Below are 25685 nucleotides of genomic sequence, written 5' to 3' on the forward strand. Positions count from 1 at the left end.
ATCTGAAGGTAAACGTCTCCCTCTAGTGGCAGCAATATCTGAACGTTAGCATCGCCCTCTAGTGGCAGCAATATCTGAACGTTAACATCGCCCTCTAGTGGCAGCAATATCTGAACGTTAACATCGCCCTCTAGTGGCAGCAGACATATGTCGCCCTCTGGTGGCTGAGACTTATTGAAGTGTTATTTGCTAATTACAAGCTGTTGGTTTATTCATCGCTGAGTAGAAGAGAGAAGATATCTCGGCTTCACTTCGGTACCAGACATTGATGAGACGCAGCATCCCGGTTCTGCTGCCCGCTCAGGTGTCTGGTGGGAGACATTGGGTGATATTTTGCTCTTCTTTGTGCCCAGTGTCAGGAGAGCCTCCGCCTCACCTTGTGTGGTATAAGGATGGCTCCCGGGTACAGGAGAAGGAGGGCGTGCTCGTCAGGGCAGGATGCCGGATTCATTCCTTACACTTGCTGAAGGCTCAGGCAGAACACAGCGGCACCTACAGCTGCGACATCTCCAATCTCCGAGGTCGCCGGTCGTGTACCTGGACCCTGAAGGTGAAACGTAAGTGACTTACAGGCCAGGAGATGAGGGGGTGCAGCAGACCTAGTGCAGGCGTGCTCAGCAAATGGGGGGCAGCTGAACCCCAACTTCAAACATTTGTAGATTATAGACTTGTAAATAGTGACGTGCTGAGCTGCCGACTCCGATACAATGCGGAGGAGCTAAAACGATAAACGGAACGAGAACTCCTTCACAGCGGAGGTCCAGTATAGAACATTCTACAATAATAGTTACGTCATGTCTTATACTCCAGTCACCTCCAGAGCTGCAGTCACTATTCTGATGTTACATCATGTCTTATACTCCAGTCACCTCAAGAGCTGGTGTCTTAATTCCTGTTTGTCCTCAAACTGAAGGCCTTCACATCTGACTGCTGCCCCCTGCTGGTTCAGTGGCTGTACAGAGCATGTTCTGCTGTGGTGCATTGTAGAAGATGTAGGGTTTATATCGGACTTTACATAGTACATGCAGTATCGGGCTTAGATGTTGGGGCCATCTTGGTTGTTAGGGTGGGTATTAAGGGAAACTATTTCATTTTATTTCTCCAATGCATCTAAAATAAAATAGAAAATATGCAATTTTGCCAGTATCTATGATTATTCTATTCTGTGTTTACAGCTCCTATGCAAAGCGATGTGTCTCCGAGCAATCCCTGTGTAGTCAGATCCTGCAGTCCTGTGCTGCTCTCGTCTGCTGTCTGCAGGTTATGAAGAAGAGGAGACCCAGGGAGTCCCACATCACCGCAGGATCACCCTACACAGGGTCTGTCTGTACCATGGAGACACATAGATCTGCATAGGAGCTGTATACACAAAACGGGAGGAGACACAGGGAGTCCCACATCACCGCAGGATCACACTACACAGGGTCTGTCTGTACCATGGAGACACATAGATCTGCATAGGAGCTGTATACACAAAACAGGAGGAGACCCAGGGAGTCCCACATCACCGCAGGATCACACTACACAGGGTCTGTCTGTACCATGGAGACACAGATCTGCATAGGAGCTGTATACACAAAACGGGAGGAGACTTTAATCAAGCCTGCGCAAATTAGCTTTAGTTTCTATTTTAGATGCAGAAATACAAAAAATAATTCGTTGCGGGAGTTTTAAGCGGCACAGAATTGTGGATTCATCTCTGTCAGACTTCTTTACATAACCTGGTGGGTTCAGGAGCGCCGAGCACCCACATAACGCCTCCCCCCAAGTCCTTCCTGACGGGGGCAACATGACCCCAACTACTGACAAGCGGCGCTGTATATTTCTTAATGAGGAGTCTTAGAGCCGGTCAGGTGATCTCCCACAGCCAGTAAGCTCCAAGGAATATGCTGATTTGCATAAATTGAGTTCAGAAGATGGTCATCCGTTTATCTGTCTTGATGCAGCTCTGGAGGTTACTGGAGTATAGAACATGGAGTAAATAAGAGTTACTTAGCGTTGTATGGGGAATATATGTGATGAGGGTATAATATATTCTGCCCCTCCCCCATGTCTTATGCTGAGGTCAGGGGGTACAATAAATACGCTGCATCGTCCCCCTTTCTGAGTGATGTACAATATTCTCCATCTTATTCTCGTTACACTTCTTGTTGTCATTTCAGGGTCACAAACTGCACAGGTCGCCCCAAGCTTTGTGCAGGTCTTAAAGGGCCGCACCGTGATGGAGGGACAGGAGTTGGTTCTGGGCTGCACCGTGAAGGGGGAACCTCGCCCGGAAATCACCTGGTTGTTAAATGGTAAGAGTAACTCCATGTCATGTATGTACACACAGCAGAATAGTGAGTGCTGCTCCGGAGTATAATACAGGATATAACTCAGGATCAGTACAGGATAAGTAATGCAATGTATGTACACAGTGACTCCACCAGCAGAATAGTGAGTGCAGCTCTGGAGTATAATACATGATGTAACTCAGGATCAGTGCAGGATAAGTAATGTATGTACACAGAGACTCCACCAGCAGAATAGTGAGTGCAGCTCTGGAGTATAATACAGGATATAACTCAGGATCAGTACAGGATAAGTAATGTAATGTATGTACACAGTGACTCCACCAGCAGAATAGTGAGTGCAGCTCTGGAGTATAATACAGGATGTAACTCAGGATCAGTACAGGATAAGTAATGTAATGTATGTACACAGTGACTCCACCAGCAGAATAGTGAGTGCAGCTCTGGAGTATAATACAGGATGTAACTCAGGATCAGTACAGGATAAGTAATGTAATGTATGTACACAGTGACTCCACCAGCAGAATAGTGAGTGCAGCTCTGGAGTATAATACAGGATATAACTCAGGATCAGTACAGGATAAGTAATGTAATGTATGTACACAGTGACTCCACCAGCAGAATAGTGAGTGCAGCTCTGGAGTATAATACAGGATGTAACTCAGGATCAGTACAGGATAAGTAATGTAATGTATATACACAGCGACTCCACCAGCAGAATAGTGAGTGCAGCTCTTGAGTATAATACAGGATGTAACTCAGGATCAGTACAGGATAAGTAATGTAATGTATGTACACAGTGACTCCACCAGCAGAATAGTGAGTGCAGCTCTGGAGTATAATACAGGATGTAACTCCGGATCAGTACAGGATAAGTAATGTATGTACACAGTGACTCCACCAGCAGAATAGTGAGTGCAGCTCTGGAGTATTATACAGGCTGTAACTCAGGATCAGTACAGGATAAGTAATGTAATGTATGTACACAGTGACTCCACCAGCAGAATAGTGAGTGCAGCTCTGGAGTATAATACAGGATATAACTCCGGATCAGTACAGGATAAGTAATGTAATGTATGTACACAGTGACTCCACCAGCAGAATAGTGAGTGCAGCTCTGGAGTATAATACAGGATGTAACTCAGGATCAGTACAGGATAAGTAATGTAATGTATGTACACAGAGACTCCACCAGCAGAATAGTGAGTGCAGCTCTGGAGTATAATACAGGATATAACTCAGGATTAGTACAGGATAAGTAATGTAATGTATGTACATAGTGACTCCACCAGCAGAATAGTGAGTGCAGCTCTGGAGTATAATACAGGATGTAACTCAGGATCAGTACAGGATAAGTAATGTAATGTATGTACACAGTGACTCCACCAGCAGAATAGTGAGTGCAGCTCTGGAGTATAATACAGGATGTAACTCAGGATCAGTACAGGATAAGTAATGTAATGTATGTACACAGTGACTCCACCAGCAGAATAGTGAGTGCAGCTCTGGAGTATAATACAGGATATAACTCAGGATCAGTACAGGATAAGTAATGTAATGTATGTACACAGTGACTCCACCAGCAGAATAGTGAGTGCAGCTCTGGAGTATAATACAGGATATAACTCAGGATCAGTACAGGATAAGTAATGTAATGTATGTACACAGTGACTCCACCAGCAGAATAGTGAGTGCAGCTCTGGAGTATAATACAGGATATAACTCAGGATCAGTACAGGATAAGTAATGTATGTACACAGTGACTCCACCAGCAGAATAGTGAGTGCAGCTCTGGAGTATAATACAGGATATAACTCAGGATTAGTACAGGATAAGTAATGTAATGTATGTACATAGTGACTCCACCAGCAGAATAGTGAGTGCAGCTCTGGAGTATAATACAGGATGTAACTCAGGATCAGTACAGGATAAGTAATGTAATGTATGTACACAGTGACTCCACCAGCAGAATAGTGAGTGCAGCTCTGGAGTATAATACAGGATGTAACTCAGGATCAGTACAGGATAAGTAATGTAATGTATGTACACAGTGACTCCACCAGCAGAATAGTGAGTGCAGCTCTGGAGTATAATACAGGATGTAACTCAGGATCAGTACAGGATAAGTAATGTAATGTATGTACACAGTGACTCCACCAGCAGAATAGTGAGTGCAGCTCTGGAGTATAATACAGGATATAACTCAGGATCAGTACAGGATAAGTAATGTAATGTATGTACACAGTGACTCCACCAGCAGAATAGTGAGTGCAGCTCTGGAGTATAATACAAGGTGTAAGTAGTACAGGATAAGTATTACAATGTATTTTCTCAATATCTGTTTCTGCTGTTTTGAAGTTTAAATAAAATAAAACCATTTTTGTTTGATATTTTAGTTATAACCTGGCGCTCTCTGATGCAGATATATAGTATTGGTAACCAGCTGGTACAGTGATGTCATGACTTCTCTATATTCTGATTTTTTTGTATTATTATGAGATGACTGTTTCCGGGATCCTTCAGGTTGGGGGTTGGGGTTCTCCTTTCTTGGAGATTGACGTCCTGCACTGATGATCTCTGAACAGGCCGCAGCGGATCCTTATAATCACCGGCTGCATCAATAAAATGTTATTCCCCCATAATACTTTTCTCCATGTTCTTGTCCTTTTTCTCCTCCTCGTACATCACACAGCACTCCCACTGTTGACCACTTGGGGGCACCACCAACCCTCTAATGCTGAATCTCTATTTGCAGAATTTCACATTTTTGGTCTTTTTTTGGGTGATTTTTCCTTATTGTGATCATTCCTGCTGCCCATAGATCCAGGTTAACCCTTTAGTGTCCAGCTCTGGTTTAGTAATTTTCTGAATCACTTGTCCACCGTAGATCATCCCATCCAGTATGCCTGCTCCACATATAAAGATGGGATCGCTGAGCTGACGGTCCAGGATGCTTTACCTGAAGATCAGGGCGTCTACACCTGCCTGGCACGGAACAGCTGTGCGACGGCCTCCTGCAGCACAACGGTGACTGTAACTGGTGAGTGACTCGTTCCTGTAGCAGCCAATAAATATATAGAAATGTATAATCAAAAGTAACTTTCTAATAGATGTGGTGGTTTATTTTCTCACCATTTTCAAGATCTCTGCTTGCGGTCAATGAATGAGACCATTTGTGTTTACATCCAAATGCTGAAAGCCCATTCAGACCTAATGCTTCTCACAGGTGAGGGTTTGTTACCGTGTATCCAATCCTCTGAGCTAAACACAGCAGCAGCACAAATCTCTACCCTGTCCTTATAGTTTGTTACAGTGTATCTGTGACGGTAACATGTTACTACATGGGGAATTGTCTAGACTGGATATAATTGTAACAAATCATCAGCTGTGGGAAGTATTAGGTCTGCACAGGCTTTCAGCCTCTAGATGTAAACAACAATGTTCTCATTCACTGATGGCAAGCAGAGACCTTGAAAATGGTGACGACTGGATGAGCCAATGTAATTATATTGGATGACATCCGCCACCATGAATATCTGCAGCATCCGGGCGATATAAATGATAATGTCCTCACATAACATGACCCCCAGAATCAAGCAAGGAGATCTGTCACCTTCACATGTTGTGGGGGAAGGGCCGCGACAACCTCTATGATTGCCGTTTCTTGGCGTCCAGGTCGGTTGTCACTTTTCTACCAGTAGAGACACTTGGTCCCTTATTAATGATTGTGTCATCCTGATGGGAGTGATGTCAACAATCCGGGACATAGATAATCATGGGTGTGAGACCTTCCTCAGCTGACCCTGTGATCGCTGTGATCAGGATCTGACCCGAAGATAAGAAATGAATTGATTGCATTTACCTCCACTAAATGCCCCAAAATGGCAGTCGGGGGCTCGAAGCCGATCGCTAAAATGTGGAATATCTGTGTCCAGAACATGGCGATGACATCACAGATATCTGACTAATGTAAAGGGGTCATAAACTTTTATAACAAGTTGTCCTAGAGATAGCGAGATGAGGTGCAACTCTATAATATGCCCCTCCCCCACTCCCGGACTCTTCACCCCCTCATCCAGGAAGGCAGAATTATGGGGTGCATGAGCTGCACCCCGTCCCCGCTGCTTCCTGTAGGACATTGTTCTCAGCCCCCGTCTGCGTGTCTTGGGGTGTAAATCCTCCGGTCGCGCTGACGTGTCCACGAGTCGTCCGCCGCAGCGAGAGGCCATATATATATATATATATAACTGGAGGAGAAGTGATTTACCGGACAGAAGCCGGAATTCCTGATTAATCCTCGGGATGAAGGTATAAAATAAGTGGAAAATGTCTGTAGGGCCCTCCGCCGGTCCCTACACAAATCATTACGGAACATAAACCTGGCGGAGTTACTGTCACGTAAGAAGAATGCGCCCGGGGATCTGGAACTCGTCTGAAATGCAGAATTAATGTGCAGCGCTCTCCGGGCTGCGGCCTATACATTAGTCACGGCCATTAATGGGAGATAAGCGGCTGCCGGACGCCGTATAATCAGCAGAACAGGACGGGAAAAGCCTCCGTGTCGTGTACCAGAACCTACATGAGAGACTATTGAAATACCAGTGGCCTCCTACAGGGCTGCAGGGGTGCAAAATAGCAAATGTGACCCCTTTATTAGCCCCCCCATCCCTCTGAGAAGACCCCGACCCCCACGTGTGTGTTTCTTTTTACATGCAGTGACAGAATACCTGTCCTGACCTAGTCCTGCTCATGCAGGGTTTGTTACAGTGTATCCAGTCTAGACAATCCTCTGTGAGAGAAACATTCTGGACTCCAGACTGATACATGTTACCTGCACTGATACATTGTAACAAACTATCAGGACAGGGGAGAGATTTGTGCCGCTGTGTTTACCTCACAGAGGATACAACTAAACAAACCCTCAGCTGTGAGTAGTTCTAGGTTAAGACAGGATTGCAGCCTCTGAATGCAAATAAAAGTGTTCCTATTCACCGACCGCAAGCAGAGATTGTAACAACGGTGAGAAATTAAAGCACAAAGCATGTTCGAAAGTTACGGATCTTTTCAATCCTGGACACTGCGGAGCTCTGTGGGGCGGATGCCGGGAGTCGGGGGATTCTATTGATGAGCATTTAACCCTTTGGTTGGTCCATGTTGGGGGAGATCTCACCGTGCAGATGGACTGGAACGTGATGGGGGAGGGGACACTCTGCGGGGCAGGTCCTCAGTGGTTGGTCTGGTTTCTTGTCAGACGGTGTCAGCAGCCGGAGCCATGCGCGGGGTGGACGGGCGGTGTCTGCGGCCGGAGCCATGCGCGGGATGGACGGGCGGTGTCTGCGGCCGGAGCCATGCGCGGGGTGGACGGGCGGTGTCTGCGGCCGGAGCCATGCGCGGGGTGGACGGGCGGTGTCTGCGGCCGGAGCCATGCGCGGGGTGGACGGGCGGTGTCTGCGGCCGGAGCCATGCGCGGGGTGGACGGGCGGTGTCTGCGGCCGGAGCCATGCGCGGGGTGGACGGGCGGTGTCTGCGGCCGGAGCCATGCGCGGGGTGGACGGGCGGTGTCTGCGGCCGGAGCCATGCGCGGGGTGGACGGGCGGTGTCTGCGGCCGGAGCCATGCGCGGGGTGGACGGGCGGTGTCTGCGGCCGGAGCCATGCGCGGGGTGGACGGGCGGTGTCTGCGGCCGGAGCCATGCGCGGGGTGGACGGGCGGTGTCTGCGGCCGGAGCCATGCGCGGGGTGGACGGGCGGTGTCTGCGGCCGGAGCCATGCGCGGGGTGGACGGGCGGTGTCTGCGGCCGGAGCCATGCGCGGGGTGGACGGGCGGTGTCTGCGGCCGGAGCCATGCGCGGGGTGGACGGGCGGTGTCTGCGGCCGGAGCCATGCGCGGGGTGGACGGGCGGTGTCTGCGGCCGGAGCCATGCGCGGGGTGGACGGGCGGTGTCTGCGGCCGGAGCCATGCGCGGGGTGGACGGGCGGTGTCTGCGGCCGGAGCCATGCGCGGGGTGGACGGGCGGTGTCTGCGGCCGGAGCCATGCGCGGGGTGGACGGGCGGTGTCTGCGGCCGGAGCCATGCGCGGGGTGGACGGGCGGTGTCTGCGGCCGGAGCCATGCGCGGGGTGGACGGGCGGTGTCTGCGGCCGGAGCCATGCGCGGGGTGCACGGGCTGTGTCTGCAGCTTGACTGCAATAGGGGGAAAAAAACCTGAAAAATCACTGAGCACGCGGCGGGGAGTCCAGACACCACATAAATACAGGAAAACTCTTCATGACCTGCGGCCATCTTTTCCCGTATTCGCTGGTGTGATTACAGCGTCACATTCATCGCCACGTCCGGGATGACAGATTTGTAAGAACTCAATCATTGTAGAAGGAAACGTTTCAGAACTTTCTAATAGACATTTTGTTTCAATGCCTCACCATTTTGAAGAGCTCCGCTTGCTGTCGGTGAATGGAAACATTCTTGTTTACATCCAAATGCTGAAAACTCCATACTGACCTAATACTTCACACAGCTGAGGGTTTGTTACCATTACATCCAGTTGCAGAACAGTGTAGGACAGCAGACACATTCGATAATTCTCTAGGATAACTCCCATCACTGCCTGGTCTCTGTGTGGGGGCAGTAGTACTTAGTAGTAGCGACGCTTCTAGGGGAGATACCCCTGTGATACGGCATCCAATGGAACGTGCCACCATTTTCCATATGAAATCGGAGGTATACGGGAGTCCAGTATATACCTGTAAGTCCATATAACTCGGAGGATGGAAGGATCCGCATTACGGTAACGTGTACGAGGCCGCAGCGGTTTGTTACAATGTATCCAGTCTAGAGAATCCGCCGAACGAAAACAACCTGTACTCCAGACTGACCTGCACTGATACATTGTAACGATCCGGAGAGAGATTTGTGCTGATTGTTTAGATCAGAGGATTGTCTAGACTCGATACAGTGTAACAAACCTTCAGCTGTGAGAAGTATTAGATCAGGATGTTTTCATCCCCTTAATACAAAAAAATGATGTTCCCATCACTTGACATCAGGCAGATCTTGAAAATGGTAAAGATTTGAAACCAAGTGTATTAGAGCTGCAGAACCTTTCATTGTACGGTGTTTGCGCTTCGTTTACATGGGACTGGACGCGTCTTCTATAAGTGTCCGCGCCGTCACATGACCGGGTCAGGGGGTGAATCGTTGCCTGCGGAGGCGCTGCTGCCGCTCGTGACCTTGCCGTGTATTTAACGCTGAGTCTCGTGTTTATCCAATAATCCGCTGAGGTCTGAGCGGTGAGACGCGGAGGCTCCGGTCATGCTCGGCTTTATCTGCGTTCTGGTCGTGGCGGTTTTTTATCAGAATGTCACCTCAACCGCGACTTCGAAAAATGAAAGCAGCGACCTGATTGGTTGTCTATGTCTCCCCCGTGTGTAGAGAACTTTGTAAACATCTGCCTGTCCCAGTATAGAACGTGCACAGGAATATGGGGGTGCAGCATCACATACACCGGAATATGGGGGTGCAGGATCACATACACCGGAATATGGGGGTGCAGGATCACATACACCGGAATAAGGGGGTGCAGGATCACATACACCGGAATATGGGGGTGCAGGATCACATACACTGGAATATGGGGGTGCAGGATCACATACACTGGAATATGGGGGTGCAGGATCACATACACCGGAATATGGGGGTGCAGGATCACATACACTGGAATATGGGGGTGCAGGATCACATACACCGGAATATGGGGGTGCAGGATCACATACACCGGAATATGGGGGTGCAGGATCACATACACTGGAATATGGGGGTGCAGGATCACATACACCGGAATATGGGGGTGCAGGATCACATACACCGGAATATGGGGGTGCAGGATCACATACACTGGAATATGGGGGTGCAGGATCATATACACCGGAATATGGGAGTGCAGGGCGGTGTGCACAGGATTATGGGGGTGCAGGGCGGTGTGCACGGGGTTGCAGGGCGGTGCGCACGGGGTTATGGGGGTGACGGGCGGTGCGCAGGGCGTTATGGGGGTGCAGGGCGGTGCGCACGGGGTTATGGGGGTGCAGGGCGGTGCGCACGGGGTTATGGGGGTGCAGGGCGGTGCGCACGAGGTTATGGGGGTGCAGGGCGGTGTGCACGGGGTTATGGGGGTGCAGGGCGGTGCGCACGGGGTTATGGGGGTGCAGGGCGGTGCGCACGGGGTTATGGGGGTGCAGGACGTTGCGCACGGGGTTATGGGGCGTTGCGCACAGGGTTATGGGGGTGCGGGGCTGTGTGCACAGGTTATGGGGGTGCAGGGCGGTGTGCACAGGTTATGGGGGTGATTGTAGCCCCATATTCCCGGAGTTCCCTGTGTGCTCGGGGTGGGGTTGTCTGCAGCACGTTGCTCCCTGTGATGATCTGCAGGTTGTCTTGATGTGGGGACGTGTCATGACTTGGGCTGTACCTGCAGGGAGCAGTCACTGCGGAGATTTATGGTCCGGGGGATGCAGCACCATAGATGGTAAGGACTGCGCAGCGCCAGGTTGGACTTTATTTCTTGTTTCCTGCTCCGGCTGCCAAAGATTCCTCCCATGTCAGAGACTAAACAGCAGATTTATAAGCGCTAAGTGGCGGCTGACGGACGTGGGGACATGTGCGGAGCATTAACCGCGACCCCTGCTGACGGACGCGGAGACATGTGCGGAGCATTAACCGCGGCCCCTGCTGACGGACGCAGCGTTTATACCGGCGACTGCAATTAGTGCCGCACTGTGATAGATGTAGAGGAAGGAAGTGTCACGGCCGCTCCCCAGCAGACGCGGAATTACCGGCTCCGGGCCGCGTCCCGCTCAAGGGATTGATCGCAGCGTTTCTCTATTTACCGCGCAGGTTCCGGTGGTGCCGTTTTCCAGGGTGAAGGATTTCACCTCCAGAACAAATAGTGAAATGCGGAACGTTCAGTATTATAATAAAATTCACACGGAGTATTTTGCAGGTGGAAAATCTGCCTCAAAATTCCGTTTGGAAGTTTGAGGCAAATTTTCCTCTCCCTGCACGCCTGCGGCCATTGAGCGCCGCGGGCATAAAACGCCGCGAAATACGCTTTCTCTGCCTCCCATTGATGTCAATGGGAGGTCAGAAGCGTAAAAGCCCGAAGATATGGCATGTCCCTTCTTTCTCCCGCGAGACGGTACGGTGACTGTTTCCACGTCAAAAAACTCAGTGTGAACTTAGCCTGAAAGAAGCTTCAAAACCGCCTGAAAATCAGAGGCTCTCTGGAAACAGCTCCGTATTTTCAGACGTTTTTTGCTAAGCGCGTGAACATTCCCTAAAGGCTGGATTCACACGAGCGTGTTCGGTCCGTAATGGACGGAACGTATTTCGGCCGCAAGTCCCGGACCGAACACACTGCAGGGAGCCGGACTCCTAACATCATAGTTATGTACAACGCTAGGAGTCCCTGCCTCGCTGCAGGACAACTGTCCCGTACTGAAAACATGATTACAGGGACCGTTGTCCCGCAGCGAGGCAGGGACTCCTAGCGTCGTACAGAACTATGTGGCCACAGTGAAAATGGGCGTGCAGGGAGAGGAACATCTGCCTCAAACCTCCAAACTGAATTTTAAGGCAGAATTTCCGACCTGCAAAAAACCCACAGCCCTTTCCGGTTTATCCCGCGCCCGGATTCTAGGGGCTGCCATTACTGAGGAGTGGGTCACCCAGCTCTCCGCACACCCTGAACGGTGGCTACATGTCTATAGGGGTCTCTCTCCTCCCTCCTGTTCTGGCGTTCTCTTCATGAAGCAGGAGGCTCTGGATGAGCAGAGATCGACCTCTCAGATAGGGAAGCTGCAGAGCGGGGGATTGTGGGAAGACGCTGAAATACACGAATCCACATAGATAATAAATCGAGTGATTGTCACCGGTGCGACATCCGGGACCCGGAGCCTTAAAGGAGAAACGGATATGCCGTGATTTTATGTTATTTTGTTGTGCGGTTTGCGTGTCGTTCCGCTGTGAAGCTTATTCTATCTGATGTTTTGTCTGTTTAAAACAAAATGTCCAAATTTGTCAATAAAAATGATGTTTAAAAAAAAAAGGAGAAATGGGGACGTGTAGTGGGCGGAGCCTCCAGTTTTCCGGTGTGGGGGGGGGGTATCGTAACCTCCAATGATCAGTCACGTTTTTTTTCCTCCAGGACAATAAAAATCGGGGGAGAATTACAGTGCGGCTCCACTAATCTCCTGCCGATCAGAATAATTGTGAGCTGCATGTCTTATACGCCAGTCACATCCATTGAGTCTTATACTGCAGTCACATTTCTAGTTTCATTATGCCTTCTACTCCAGTCACATCTAGAGCTGCAGTAATTTGACTGCTAATTTAGCTGTTCAGTAAGGCTTCGTTCACATCTGCGTCAGGGCGTCAGGTCTCCGCTCTGCTGTTCTCTCGGAGCCCTGACTCAAACTAAAACCAGAGGTTCCGTTTCCATCACTATTGATTTCCATGGTGACGGATCCGGTGCCAATGTTTTCCGTTTGTCTCAGTCATGCACGCGTACCGTCGTTTTGACAGAATCAATGCCGTAGGCGACGGTGCTGTTCATTCCGTCAAAACGACAGAACCCGTGCGTGACGGAGACAAACAGAAACCATTGGCACCGGATCTGTCACCATGGAAATCAATAGTGATGGAAACGGAAACCCGTCAGCCGGCCCTGACGCAGATGTGAATGCAGCCTCGACCCTGACGCAGATGTGAACGCAGCCTCGACCCTGACGCAGATGTGAACGCAGCCTCGACCCTGACGCAGATGTGAACGCAGCCTCGGCCCCGACGCAGATGTGAACGCAGCCTCGGCCCCGACGCAGATGTGAACGCAGCCTCGGCCCCGACGCAGACGTGAACGCAGCCTCGGCCCCGACGCAGACGTGAACGCAGCCTCGGCCCCGACGCAGACGTGAACGCAGCCTCGGCCCCGACGCAGATGTGAACGCAGCCTCGGCCCCGACGCAGACGTGCACGCAGCCTCGGCCCCGACGCAGACGTGAACGCAGCCTCGGCCCCGACGCAGATGTGAACGCAGCCTCGGCCCCGTTCACACAGAGTTTTGCAGGCAGAAAATTCTGTATGTAAAAATCAGCTGCAGTTTATTTTAGGTGCTTTTGCATCACAGGCGTTTTTTGCAGTGAATTTTGGCGTGTTTTTTTTTACCTCTTTGACAGGCGAAGGAAAAAACCGCAAGCGGTTTTTGCCATAAAACACCTCAAATAACGAGTTTTTTTCCGTCTCCTTTTGATTTCAATGGGGTTTTTGAGGCAGAAAACGCTTCAAGATAGGGATGTCGCTTCTTCCCGCGAATGCCTCCACCAATCGGTTTCCGCAGCAAAAAACTTGTCAAAGAACTCAGTGTGAACACAGCTCAAGACTGTTTTGCTCTGACGGTTACCGCGGCTATTTTCTGGCGGGTGCGGGCAGTCTTTGCTGCTTCTCTTGTTCGTTTAGTGTCCGTATGACCAGTGACATTTCTATGGCTACTTAGTACGAAGCTTAAGGGCTTATTCAGACGAACGTATAATACGTCCGTACAACGCACCTGATTTTCACGCGCCTCGCACGGACCTATGTTAGTCAATGGGGCCGTTCAGACTGTCCGTGATTTTCACGCAGGGTATGTCCGCTGCGTAAAACGCACAACCTGTCCTATATTTGGCCGTTTTTCGCGCATCCCGCAGCCATTGAAGTCAATGGGTGCGTGAAAACCGCGCACGGCACACGGAAGCACTTCCGCGTGATGCGCGCTACAGTAATCAAAACTATGAATGAAAACAGAAAAGCACCACGTGCTACAAACATCCAAACAGAGTGTCATAATGATGGCGGCTGCGCGAAAATCACGCAGCCGCACATCCTATCTGATGACACACGGAGCTGTTATGGACCTTTTGCGCGCGCAAAACGCACACGCTCGTGTGAATCCGGCCTGAGTCACATTTCTGATTGAACCGGCTAAACCGCAGTCTGTTTTAGAAAGCAGCCAGCAGAATGCAGCTCTGGATGTGACTGGAGTATAAGACACAATGTAACAACAGCATTGTGACTGCAGCTCTGGAGGTGAGTGGAGTATAAGCCATGATGTAACCGCAGCATTATGAATGCAGCTCCTTATCTGACTGAAGTAGAAGACACAATGTTACAGCAGATTTGTAACTGCAGCTCTGGATGTGATTGGAGTAGAAGACATGATGTAACTCAGGATCAGGAGGAGATAAGTGAAGTGAAGGATCCTGGGTAGATGTTGGACAGCTGCAGGTTTTTCCTTCTCGCCCGGCTCGGGGGTCTCATCCGTTTCTAGAATGTTCTGGGTTTGTTTTCTCTCCCTATTTTCCCACGGACGTGCGCTGATGCTGATGGTCCGACTGCCCCTCTGTGTACAAGCTGCGCCGGAGCAGGGGCTGATGGGGAATATTATCTGTACAGCGCTGCGCTATACGTCAGCGACACACACAAAAAATCAGACCGCAGTCATGCCAGAGTATCGGACGTTCCAGACCAACGGGAGTCGGGATCCAGGGTCCCCAATAATCTTTTACAAAATGAATGAACATTTCTCTTAAGAATTCTGGAAAGCGTCAGACATCGCTGTGTAACCCGGCCTCATAGTATAATGACAAGTTCTGCAACTTTCTAACAGACTTTGTGTCTAAATTCCTCACCATTCTCATGATCTATGCTTGCTGTCAGTGAATGGTAACATTCTTGTCTATGCTCAGCAACTGAAAACCTGTCCTGTTTTAGTTCTGCTCAGGCAGATGAGTGTTTGTCACAATGTATCAGTGTAGACAATCCCCTGTGAGCGAAACACAGCTGCATCACAAATCTCTCTCCTCTCCTGGACTTCAGCCTGATGACTCTTAGCTACACTGACACATTGTAACAAACCGTAACTGTGGGATCAGGACTAGGCCAGGATGCCTCTGAATATAAAAATAATTATTCTATTTACTGACAGCAAGCAGAGAGTGTGGAACTGAAATCTACTGGGAAGCAGCATTGACAGAAGACGGGCTAACTCCTATAGTTGTGCTGAATAGCGCGCCCGCACAGCGCCGTCCGTCATCCCCGGTGACTCGTTGTAACACTTTTCCATTGAATGTTCCTGCGGCTCAGGCGGTGAAGGGTTAACGCTGCGGTTTCCGGCCGCGACCACAATATTCCCGGTCTATTTTTATTGCTGAATTGCTGCCATTTTCCCCAGTGCAGTCCCAGTTTTTGGTTTATGGTCCCTTCTATTTTCGCCTGTCTGAGACATTCGCTGAGATGGGAAAATCTCTGAAGTCGGATTGTGGAATCTTCGCCAGTTTCTAGTCACGATATTTATAAACTGTCGACTAATTTACGCCGCGCTCTATAATTACACACAAGCTGCGCACTCCTGCCGTGATCCACCTGTAACACCTGGAGATGCTCCACCGCCGCACCTGGTCGCTGTGTCCGTAAATCTGAGTGGACATGGTCCGTGTATCCGTAAATCCAATGCTGGACCTGGTCCGTGTGTCAGTAAATCTAATGCTGGACCTGGTCCGTGTGTCAGTAAATCTAATGCTGGACCTGGTCCGTGTGTCAGTAAATCCAATGCTGGACCTGGTCTGCGTGTCAGTAAATCCAATGCTGGACCTGGTCCGTGTGTCAGTAAATCTAATGCTGGACCTGGTCCGTGTGTCAGTAAATCCAATGCTGGACCTGGTCTGTATGTCAGTAAATCCAATGCTGGACCTGGTCCGTGTGTCAGTAAATCCAATGCTGGACCTGGTCTGTATGTCAGTAAATCCAATGCTGGACATGGTCCGTGTGTCAGTAAATCTAATGCTGGACCTGGTCTGTGTGTCAGTAAATCTAATGCTGGACCTGGTCTGTAAGTCAGTAAATCTAATGCTGGACCTGGGCCGTGTGTCAGTAAATCTAATGCTGGACCTGGTCCGTGTGTCAGTAAATCTAATGCTGGACCTGGGCCATGTGTCAGTAAATCTAATGCTGGACCTGGTCCGTGTGTCAGTAAATCCAATGCTGGACCTGGGCCATGTGTCAGTAAAGCTAATGCTGGACCTGGTCCGTGTGTCAGTAAATCTAATGCTGGACCTGGTCCGTGTGTCAGTAAATCTAATGCTGGACCTGTCGTTTGCTGTGGTTGAGGCCCCCGTGCTCCGTACATGTGAGCAGCGTTGATCCCCCGGGGGCCGCTGACCTGCTGAGATGAATTGTGGCTATTTCAGGAGTGGAATTGTGTGGGAAAGTCTGCCAATATTTTTAGTGTGTACATTACTGAGCATCGCGGATCCCACTTTTCCATAGCGAGTGCGGCTGTCAGAGGCTTCAGTGTCGGGATATCGATGTGTCCCCCCTCCCCCCCCAGCAGGACTCCATGATTCTGTAATATCCACCATGGTTAGGACTGTAATCTAGAATAACATTTATAATCTCACCCACAAATCATCGCAACGTAACCGGCCGGGCAGATGAGGGCAGGAAGATTGTTCAGTATGAAGACGATCGCCGTCCAGTCGCCATTCATCCGATACTATCACAGCGAGTGTAGAGATTATCAGGGAGGTTTATTGTTACCATCTACACGGCGAAGAACTTTACATTACAACGTTTCTGGTCAAATTGTAGCAATAATCTGAACATGTAAAAACTGACCCTAAAGTTTCCGTGACTCCTCTGTGTGACTCCTCTGTGGCTCCTGTATGATGATTCTGTGACTCCTCTGTGGCTCCTGTATGGTGATTCTGTGGCTGCTTTGTGACTCCTGTATGGTGATTCTGTGGCTGCTTTGTGGCTCCTGTATGGTGATTCTGTGGCTGCTTTGTGACTCCTGTATGGTGATTCTGTGGCTGCTTTGTGACTCCTGTATGGTGATTCTGTGGCTGCTTTGGCTCCTGTATGGTGATTTTGTGGCTCCTGTATGGTGATTCTGTGGCTGCTTTGTGGCTCCTGTATGGTGATTCTGTGGCTGCTTTGTGACTCCTGTATGGTCGATTCTGTGGCTGCTTTGTGAATCCTGTACGGTGATTCTGTGGCTCCTGTATGGTGATTCTGTGGCTGCTTTGTGGCTCCTGTATGGTGATTCTGTGGCTGCTTGGTGGCTCCTGTATGGTGATTCTGTGGCTGCTTTGTGGCTCCTGTATGGTGATTCTGTGGCTGCTTTGTGGCTCCTGTATGGTGATTCTGTGGCTGCTTTGTGGCTCCTGTATGGTGATTCTGTGGCTGCTTTGTGGCTCCTGTATGGTGATTCTGTGGCTGCTTTGTGGCTCCTGTATGGTGATTCTGTGGCTGCTTTGTGGCTCCTGTATGGTGATTCTGTGGCTGCTTTGTGACTCCTGTATGGTGATTCTGTGGCTGCTTTGGCTCCTGTATGGTGATTCTGTGGCTGCTTTGTGGCTCCTGTATGGTGATTCTGTGGCTGCTTTGTGGCTCCTGTATGGTGATTCTGTGGCTGCTTTGTGACTCCTGTATGGTGATTTTGTGGCTCCTGTATGGTGATTCTGTGGCTGCTTTGTGGCTCCTGTATGGTGATTCTGTGGCTGCTTTGTGGCTCCTGTATGGTGATTCTGTGGCTCCTGTGTGGTGATTCTGTGGCTGCTTTGTGACTCCTGTATGGTGATTTTGTGGCTCCTGTATGGTGATTCTGTGGCTGCTTTGTGACTCCTGTATGGTCGATTCTGTGGCTGCTTTGTGAATCCTGTACGGTGATTCTGTGGCTCCTGTATGGCGATTCTGTGGCTCCTGTATGGTGATTCTGTGGCTGCTTTGTGGCTCCTGTATGGTGATTCTGTGGCTGCTTTGTGGCTCCTGTATGGTGATTCTGTGGCTGCTTTGTGGCTCCTGTATGGTGATTCTGTGGCTGCTTTGTGGCTCCTGTATGGTGATTCTGTGGCTGCTTTGTGGCTCCTGTATGGTGATTCTGTGGCTGCTTTGTGGCTCCTGTATGGTGATTCTGTGGCTGCTTTGTGACTCCTGTATGGTGATTCTGTGGCTGCTTTGGCTCCTGTATGGTGATTCTGTGGCTGCTTTGTGGCTCCTGTATGGTGATTCTGTGGCTGCTTTGTGGCTCCTGTATGGTGATTCTGTGGCTGCTTTGTGACTCCTGTATGGTGATTCTGTGGCTGCTTTGTGGCTCCTGTATGGTGATTCTGTGGCTGCTTTGTGGCTCCTGTATGGTGATTTTGTGGCTCCTGTATGGCGATTCTGTGGCTGCTTTGTGGCTCCTGTATGGTGATTCTGTGGCTGCTTTTGTGGCTCCTGTATGGTGATTCTGTGGCTGCTTTGTGACTCCTGTATGGTGAGTCTGTGGCTCCTGTATGCCGATTCTGTAGCTGCTTTGTGACTCCTGTATGGTGAGTCTGTGGCTCCTGTATGGCGATTTCGTGGCTCCTGTATGGTGATTCTGTGTCTGCTTTGTGACTCTGTGTGACTCCTCTGTGGCTCCTGTATGGTGATTCTGTGACTCCTCTGTGGCTCCTGTATGGTGATTTTGTGGCTCCTGTATGGTGATTCTGTGGCTGCTTTGTGGCTCCTGTATGGTGATTCTGTGGCTGCTTTGTGGCTCCTGTATGGCGATTCTGTGGCTGCTTTGTGGCTCCTGTATGGCGATTCTGTGGCTGCTTTGTGGCTCCTGTATGGCGATTCTGTGGCTGCTTTGTGGCTCCTGTATGGCGATTCTGTGGCTGCTTTGTGGCTCCTGTATGGTGATTCTGTGGCTGCTTTGTGGCTCCTGTATGGTGATTTTGTGGCTCCTGTATGGTTATTCTGTGGCTGCTTTGTGGCTCTTGTATAGCGATTCTGTGGCTCCTGTATGGTGATTCTGTGGCTGCTTTGTGACTCCTGTACGGTGATTATGTGGCTCCTGTATGGTGATTCTGTGACTCCTCTGTGGCTCCTGTATGGTGATTTTGTGGCTCCTGTATGGTGATTCTGTGGCTGCTTTGTGGCTCCTGTATGGTGATTCTGTGGCTGCTTTGTGGCTCCTGTATGGTGATTCTGTGGCTGCTTTGTGGCTCCTGTATGGTGATTCTGTGGCTGCTTTGTGGCTCCTGTATGGTGATTCTGTGGCTGCTTTGTGACTCCTGTATGGTGAGTCTGTGGCTCCTGTATGGCGATTTTGTGGCTCCTGTATGCCGATTCTGTGGCTGCTTTGTGACTCTTCTGTGTGACTCCTCCTGTGGCTCCTGTATGGTGATTCTGTGACTCCTCTGTGGCTCCTGTATGGTGATTCTGTGGCTGCTTTGTGGCTCCTGTATGGTGATTTCTGTGGCTGCTTTGTGGCTCCTATATGGTGATTCTGTGGCTGCTTTGTGGCACCTGTATGGTGATTTTGTGGCTCCTGTATGGCGATTTTGTGGCTCCTGTATGGTGATTCTGTGTCTGCTTTGTGACTCCTTAGTGGCTCCTCTGATTGTCAAGGTCTGTAGCAGATTCAGAATCGAGTGGCTAAAACGATATGGCTGGAGGGGGGGGGCAATAACAAGAGTAGTCAAGTAACTGACTAGGGTTGGTTGTAGCGCGAGGCAGGGACACGGTCAGGAAACAATCCAAGTGCCGTACACAGTGAAGCAGCAACAGTTTATAGAATAAGGCAGAGACGTGGTCAGAAAACAATCCAAGTTCCATAAACAGATAAGCGGCAATAGGTTTTCTAGAGGCAGCAAGGAGCTAGACTACAGGCAGAAGGCTCAATAATCTGGTTTCACCCTTTTAGCTCCTATGTAATCCTGGCCCTTGCATTTCCTGATAACCAATCAGACAATCAAAGTAAGGAATCCGGAGAGACATCTGGGTTATCATCCTGACACTGTGGCTTCCCTGTAACGTCTTGGTGACTCTTCCTGTTCCCTTTTGTCTTTATAGAAAGAAAGTCACCTGGAAAACTGGAAGGTTCCAGAACGACGACTACCAGCGCCAGTTGTGCTCCGGTTTTTGTGAAAGGTCTCAGTGATCTCCAGGTCATGGACGGAAGTCAGGTTGTGATGAGTGTAGAAGTGACAGGTAATTCCCCTGTGTTTCTGTGCGACTCACTCTCTGTCGCTGCTGCTTTTCTGTGAAACGGTTTCTAGACATTAACTGTTCAATATATCTCCAGTGTACCCCCTCTCCCTGCTGTGCCAGCAGTCCTGTGTAAACAAAGCCACTGCCATGACCTCATCCTTATGACATCACTTTCATGTAGTCATGTGACACCATTAGTTCTGAATTTTGTGATTATTTTATGTCCCAGAATACCCCTTTAATTTCTAGTCCACCTTTTTGTAAAATAAAGGGATTTGTATTTTTTTTACTTCTATTTAATGTAGCAGTAGAAACACCCCCCCCCCCCCCAAAATAAAAACAAAAAAAAACTAAACCAGCAACAAACCAGGTAACTGAGTTTTGTGCCTCTAAGTAGTCAGAACCCCCATTATCTGTGTGCAGTGGTCTGTTCCATAACACATCTCTTTTCAATTGACTGCATCATTGTGGAGCAGACCACTGCACACAGATAATGGGGGTTCTGACTACACCAAGAAACTGTTAAACTCCATTAGCGGGAGATTTTTTTTACCTGGTCTCTGCTATAACAATAAAAAGATAAAGTATATAATAAAAAACTGTATTTTACATTACTCTGTAGAAGGTGAAACGGAGTAATTTAAAGATCTCCTTCAGTGGCCCCGTAGACTGCAGCCTCAGATGCCCCATTACTGGAGAGGATCCCATGTTTTATGCCATGTATTGCAGCACTCCCCTTTATGGCAGGGATCAGCCGCTCTGTTCATCCTGAGCCCTCTGGTTCACATACAGAAGACCAGTGAAGACTGACAGTTATACAGACAGGGCTGTAGGACGGAGGGGGATATTTTATATTCCATTCAGGCTCTATGAAAAGCTGGGTGACCACCCCTATGATTGCTGTAATGGTGGTTGTCACCCAGCGTCTGTGTAGGCGATTAGGACTCATTATGGAATATTGTGGGGTTTTGCATGGACTTGTACCCGGGTCACCCTTTTATTTTTGGGTGATTTGCTCTTTATTGTGTTGCCCGATAATATTGTGATTGGTCCCGGAGGACACGACAATTCTCCACCAATGTTCTTTACTTTGATTCTAAGCCCGGCCCCCGGCGGAGATTCTCTGGTTCCATAACGGTAAAGAGATTCAGGAGACGGAAGACTTTCACCTTGAGCGCAGCGGGGGCGTCTTCTCCCTGTACATCCAGGAGGTGTTTCCTGAGGACACCGGGAAGTTCACCTGCGAGGCGTGGAATTGCCAGGGACAAGCCCGGACTGAGGCCACGTTGACTGTGCAAGGTGAGACTGAATGTAGATTCAGCACGCCAGGGAAAATACGCCACACGACTAAAGTGGTGGTCAAAAGTTACTGCATAAGAGAGCGAACCACAGGAACCCCCATAGCAGTGTAACAGCCGCAGAAACCTCCGAAAATACCACCTGGAGATGCCCATAACAATGCCAGATACAGGTACCCCCATAACAGTGTAACAGCCACAGAAACCTCCTAAAATACCACCTGGAGATGCCCATAACAATGCCAGATACAGGTACCCCCATAACAGTGTAACAGCCGCAGAAACCTCCTAAAATACCACCTGGAGATGCCCATAACAATGACAGATACAGGTACCCCCATAACAGTGTAACAGCCACAGAAACCTCCCACATACATAACCGAGGTGCCCGGGACAATGACATCATCCGGCTGGGAAGCATCAATCCCAACCGCAGGGTCGCTGACAACATCACAAAATGAGCTTGACAACAGTGAAGGAGCGGTCAGGACGGCAGAGGGTGCAGGTATTCCTGCTTTACAAAACTGTTTACTGAGCGCTGCCACACAATACACAGTACACAATATAATACACAGTACACAGTATAACAAACAGTACACAGTATAACAAACAGTACACAGTATAATACACAATACACAGTATAATACACAGTACACAATATAATACACAGTACACAGTATAATACACAATACACAGTATAATACACGGTACACAGTATAATACACAGTACACAGTATAATACACAATACACAGTACACAATATAACACACAGTACACAATATAATACACAATATAATGCACAGTATAATACACAATACACAGTATAGTACACAATATACAGTATAATCCACAATACACAGTATAATACACAATACACAGTATAATACACAATACACAGTATAATCCACAATACACAGTATAATACACAGTACACAGTATAATACACAATGCACAGTATAATACACAATGCACAGTACAATACACAGTATAATCCACAGTACACAGTATAATACACAATACACCGTATAATACACAATACACAGTATAATACACAATACACAGTACACAGTATAGTACACAGTATAATACACAGTACACAATATAATACACAGTACACATTATAATACACAATACACAGTATAATACACAGTACACAGTATAATACACAATACACAGTATAATCCACAGTACACAGTATAGTACACAATATATAGTATAGTACACAGTATAATACACAATACACAGTATAATACACAATACACAGTATAATACACAATACACAGTACACAGTATAGTACACAGTATAATACACAGTACACAATATAATACACAGTACACAGTATAATACACAATACACAGTATAATACACAGTACACAATATAATACACAGTACACATTATAATACACAATACACAGTATAATACACGGTACACAGTATAATACACAATACACAGTATAATCCACAGTACACAGTATAATACACAATACACAGTATAATACACAGTATAATACACAATACACAGTACACAGTATAGTACACAGTATAATACACAGTACACAATATAATACACAGTACACATTATAATACACAATACACAGTATAATACACAGTACACAGTATAGTACACAGTACACAGTATAATACACAATATACAGTACACAGTATAATACACAATACACAGTATAATACACAGTACACAGTATAATACACAGTACACAGTACAGTACACAGTATAATACACAGTACACAGTATAATCCACAGTACACCGTATAATACACAATACACAGTATAATACACAATACACAGTACATAGTATAATACACAATACACAGTATAATACACAATACACAGTATAATACACAGTACACAGTATAATACACAATATAATACACAGTACACAATATAATACACAATACACAGTATAATACACAGTACACAGTATAATACACAATACACAGTATAATACACAGTACACAATATAATACACAATACACAGTATAATCCACAGTACACAGTATAATACACAGTATAATACACAATACACAGTACACAGTATAATACACAATACACAGTATAATACACAGTACACAGTATAATCCACAGTACACAGTATAATACACAGTACACAGTATAATCCACAGTACACAGTATAGTACACAATACACAGTATAATACACAATACACAGTATAATACACAGTACACAGTATAATACACAGTACACAATATAATACACAATACACAGTATAATACACAATACACAGTATAATACACAATACACAGTATAATACACTACATAGTATAATACACAATACACAGTATAATACACAGTACACAGTATAATACACAGTACACAATATAAAACACAGTACACAGTATAATACACAGTACACAGTATAATACACAATACACAGTATAATACACAGTCCACAGTATAGTACACAGTATAATACACAGTATAATACACAGTACACAGTATAATACACAATACACAGTACAATACACAGTACACAATATAATACACAGTACACAGTATAATACACAGTACACAGTATAATACACAATACACAGTATAATACACAGTACACAATATAATACACAATACACAGTATAGTACACAATACACAGTATAATACACAATGCACAGTATAATACACAGCACACAGTATAATACACAATACACAGTATAATACACAGTACACAGTATAATACACAATACACAGTATAATCCACAGTACACAGTATAATACACAGTACACAGTATAATACACAGTACACAGTATAATACACAATACACAGTATAGTACACAGTACACAGTATAATACACAATACACAGTATAATACACAATACACAGTATAATCCACAGTACACAGTATAATACACAATACACAGTATAGTACACATTATAATACACAGTACACATTATAATACACAGTACACAATATAATACACAGTACACAGTATAATACACAGTACACAGTATAATACACAATACACAGTATAATACACAATACACAGTACACAGTATAATACACAATACACAGTACACAGTATAATACACAATACACAGTACACAGTATAATACACAATACACAGTATAATACACAGTACACAGTATAATACACAATACACATTATAGTACACAGTATAATCCACAGTACACAGTATAATACACAATACACAGTATAATACACAATACACAGTATAATACACAATACACAGTATAATCCACAGTACACAGTATAATACACAATACACAGTATAATCCACAGTACACAGTATAATACACAGTACACAGTATAATACACAATACACAGTATAGTACACAGTATAATACACAGTACACATTATAATACACAGTACACAATATAATACACAGTACACAGTATAATACACAGTACACAGTATAATACACAATACACAGTATAATACACAATACACAGTATAATACACAGTACACAGTATAATACACAATACACAGTATAATACACAATACACAGTATAATACACAATACACATTATAGTACACAGTATAATCCACAGTACACAGTATAATACACAATACACAGTATAATACACAATACGCAGTATAATACACAATACGCAGTATAATCCACAGTACACAGTATAATACACAATACACAGTATAATCCACAGTACACAGTATAATACACAGTACACAGTATAATACACAATACACAGTATAGTACACAGTATAATACACAATACACAGTATAGTACACAGTATAATACACAGTACACATTATAATACACAGTACACAATATAATACACAGTATAATACACAATACACAGTATAATACACAATATACAGTACACAGTATAATACACAATACACAGTATAATACACAATATACAGTACACAGTATAATACACAATACACCGTATAATACACAATACACAGTATAATACACAATACACAGTATAATACACAATACACAGTATAGTACACAGTATAATACACAGTACACAGTATAATACACAATACACAGTATAAAACACAATATAATACACAGTACACAATATAATCCACAG

General features: G+C 46.9%; 1 protein-coding gene across 6 annotated transcripts in view; it reads left to right on the forward strand.

Annotated features, from left to right (window-relative positions):
- The window catches only part of MYLK (myosin light chain kinase), a 177597-nt gene that overhangs the window by 67425 nt on the left and 84487 nt on the right, over positions 1–25685 (forward strand). For all 6 annotated transcript variants that reach the window (XM_075829025.1, XM_075829026.1, XM_075829024.1 and 3 more), the window contains 5 exons: positions 354–557; positions 2163–2297; positions 5179–5331; positions 20194–20331; positions 21433–21630. In XM_075829025.1, the coding sequence (XP_075685140.1) occupies positions 354–557; positions 2163–2297; positions 5179–5331; positions 20194–20331; positions 21433–21630 (828 nt within the window). The remainder of the gene's footprint in view (positions 1–353; positions 558–2162; positions 2298–5178; positions 5332–20193; positions 20332–21432; positions 21631–25685) is intronic.

Source organism: Rhinoderma darwinii, chromosome 6 (assembly GCF_050947455.1).
Source record: "Rhinoderma darwinii isolate aRhiDar2 chromosome 6, aRhiDar2.hap1, whole genome shotgun sequence".
Lineage (NCBI taxonomy): Eukaryota > Metazoa > Chordata > Amphibia > Anura > Rhinodermatidae > Rhinoderma > Rhinoderma darwinii.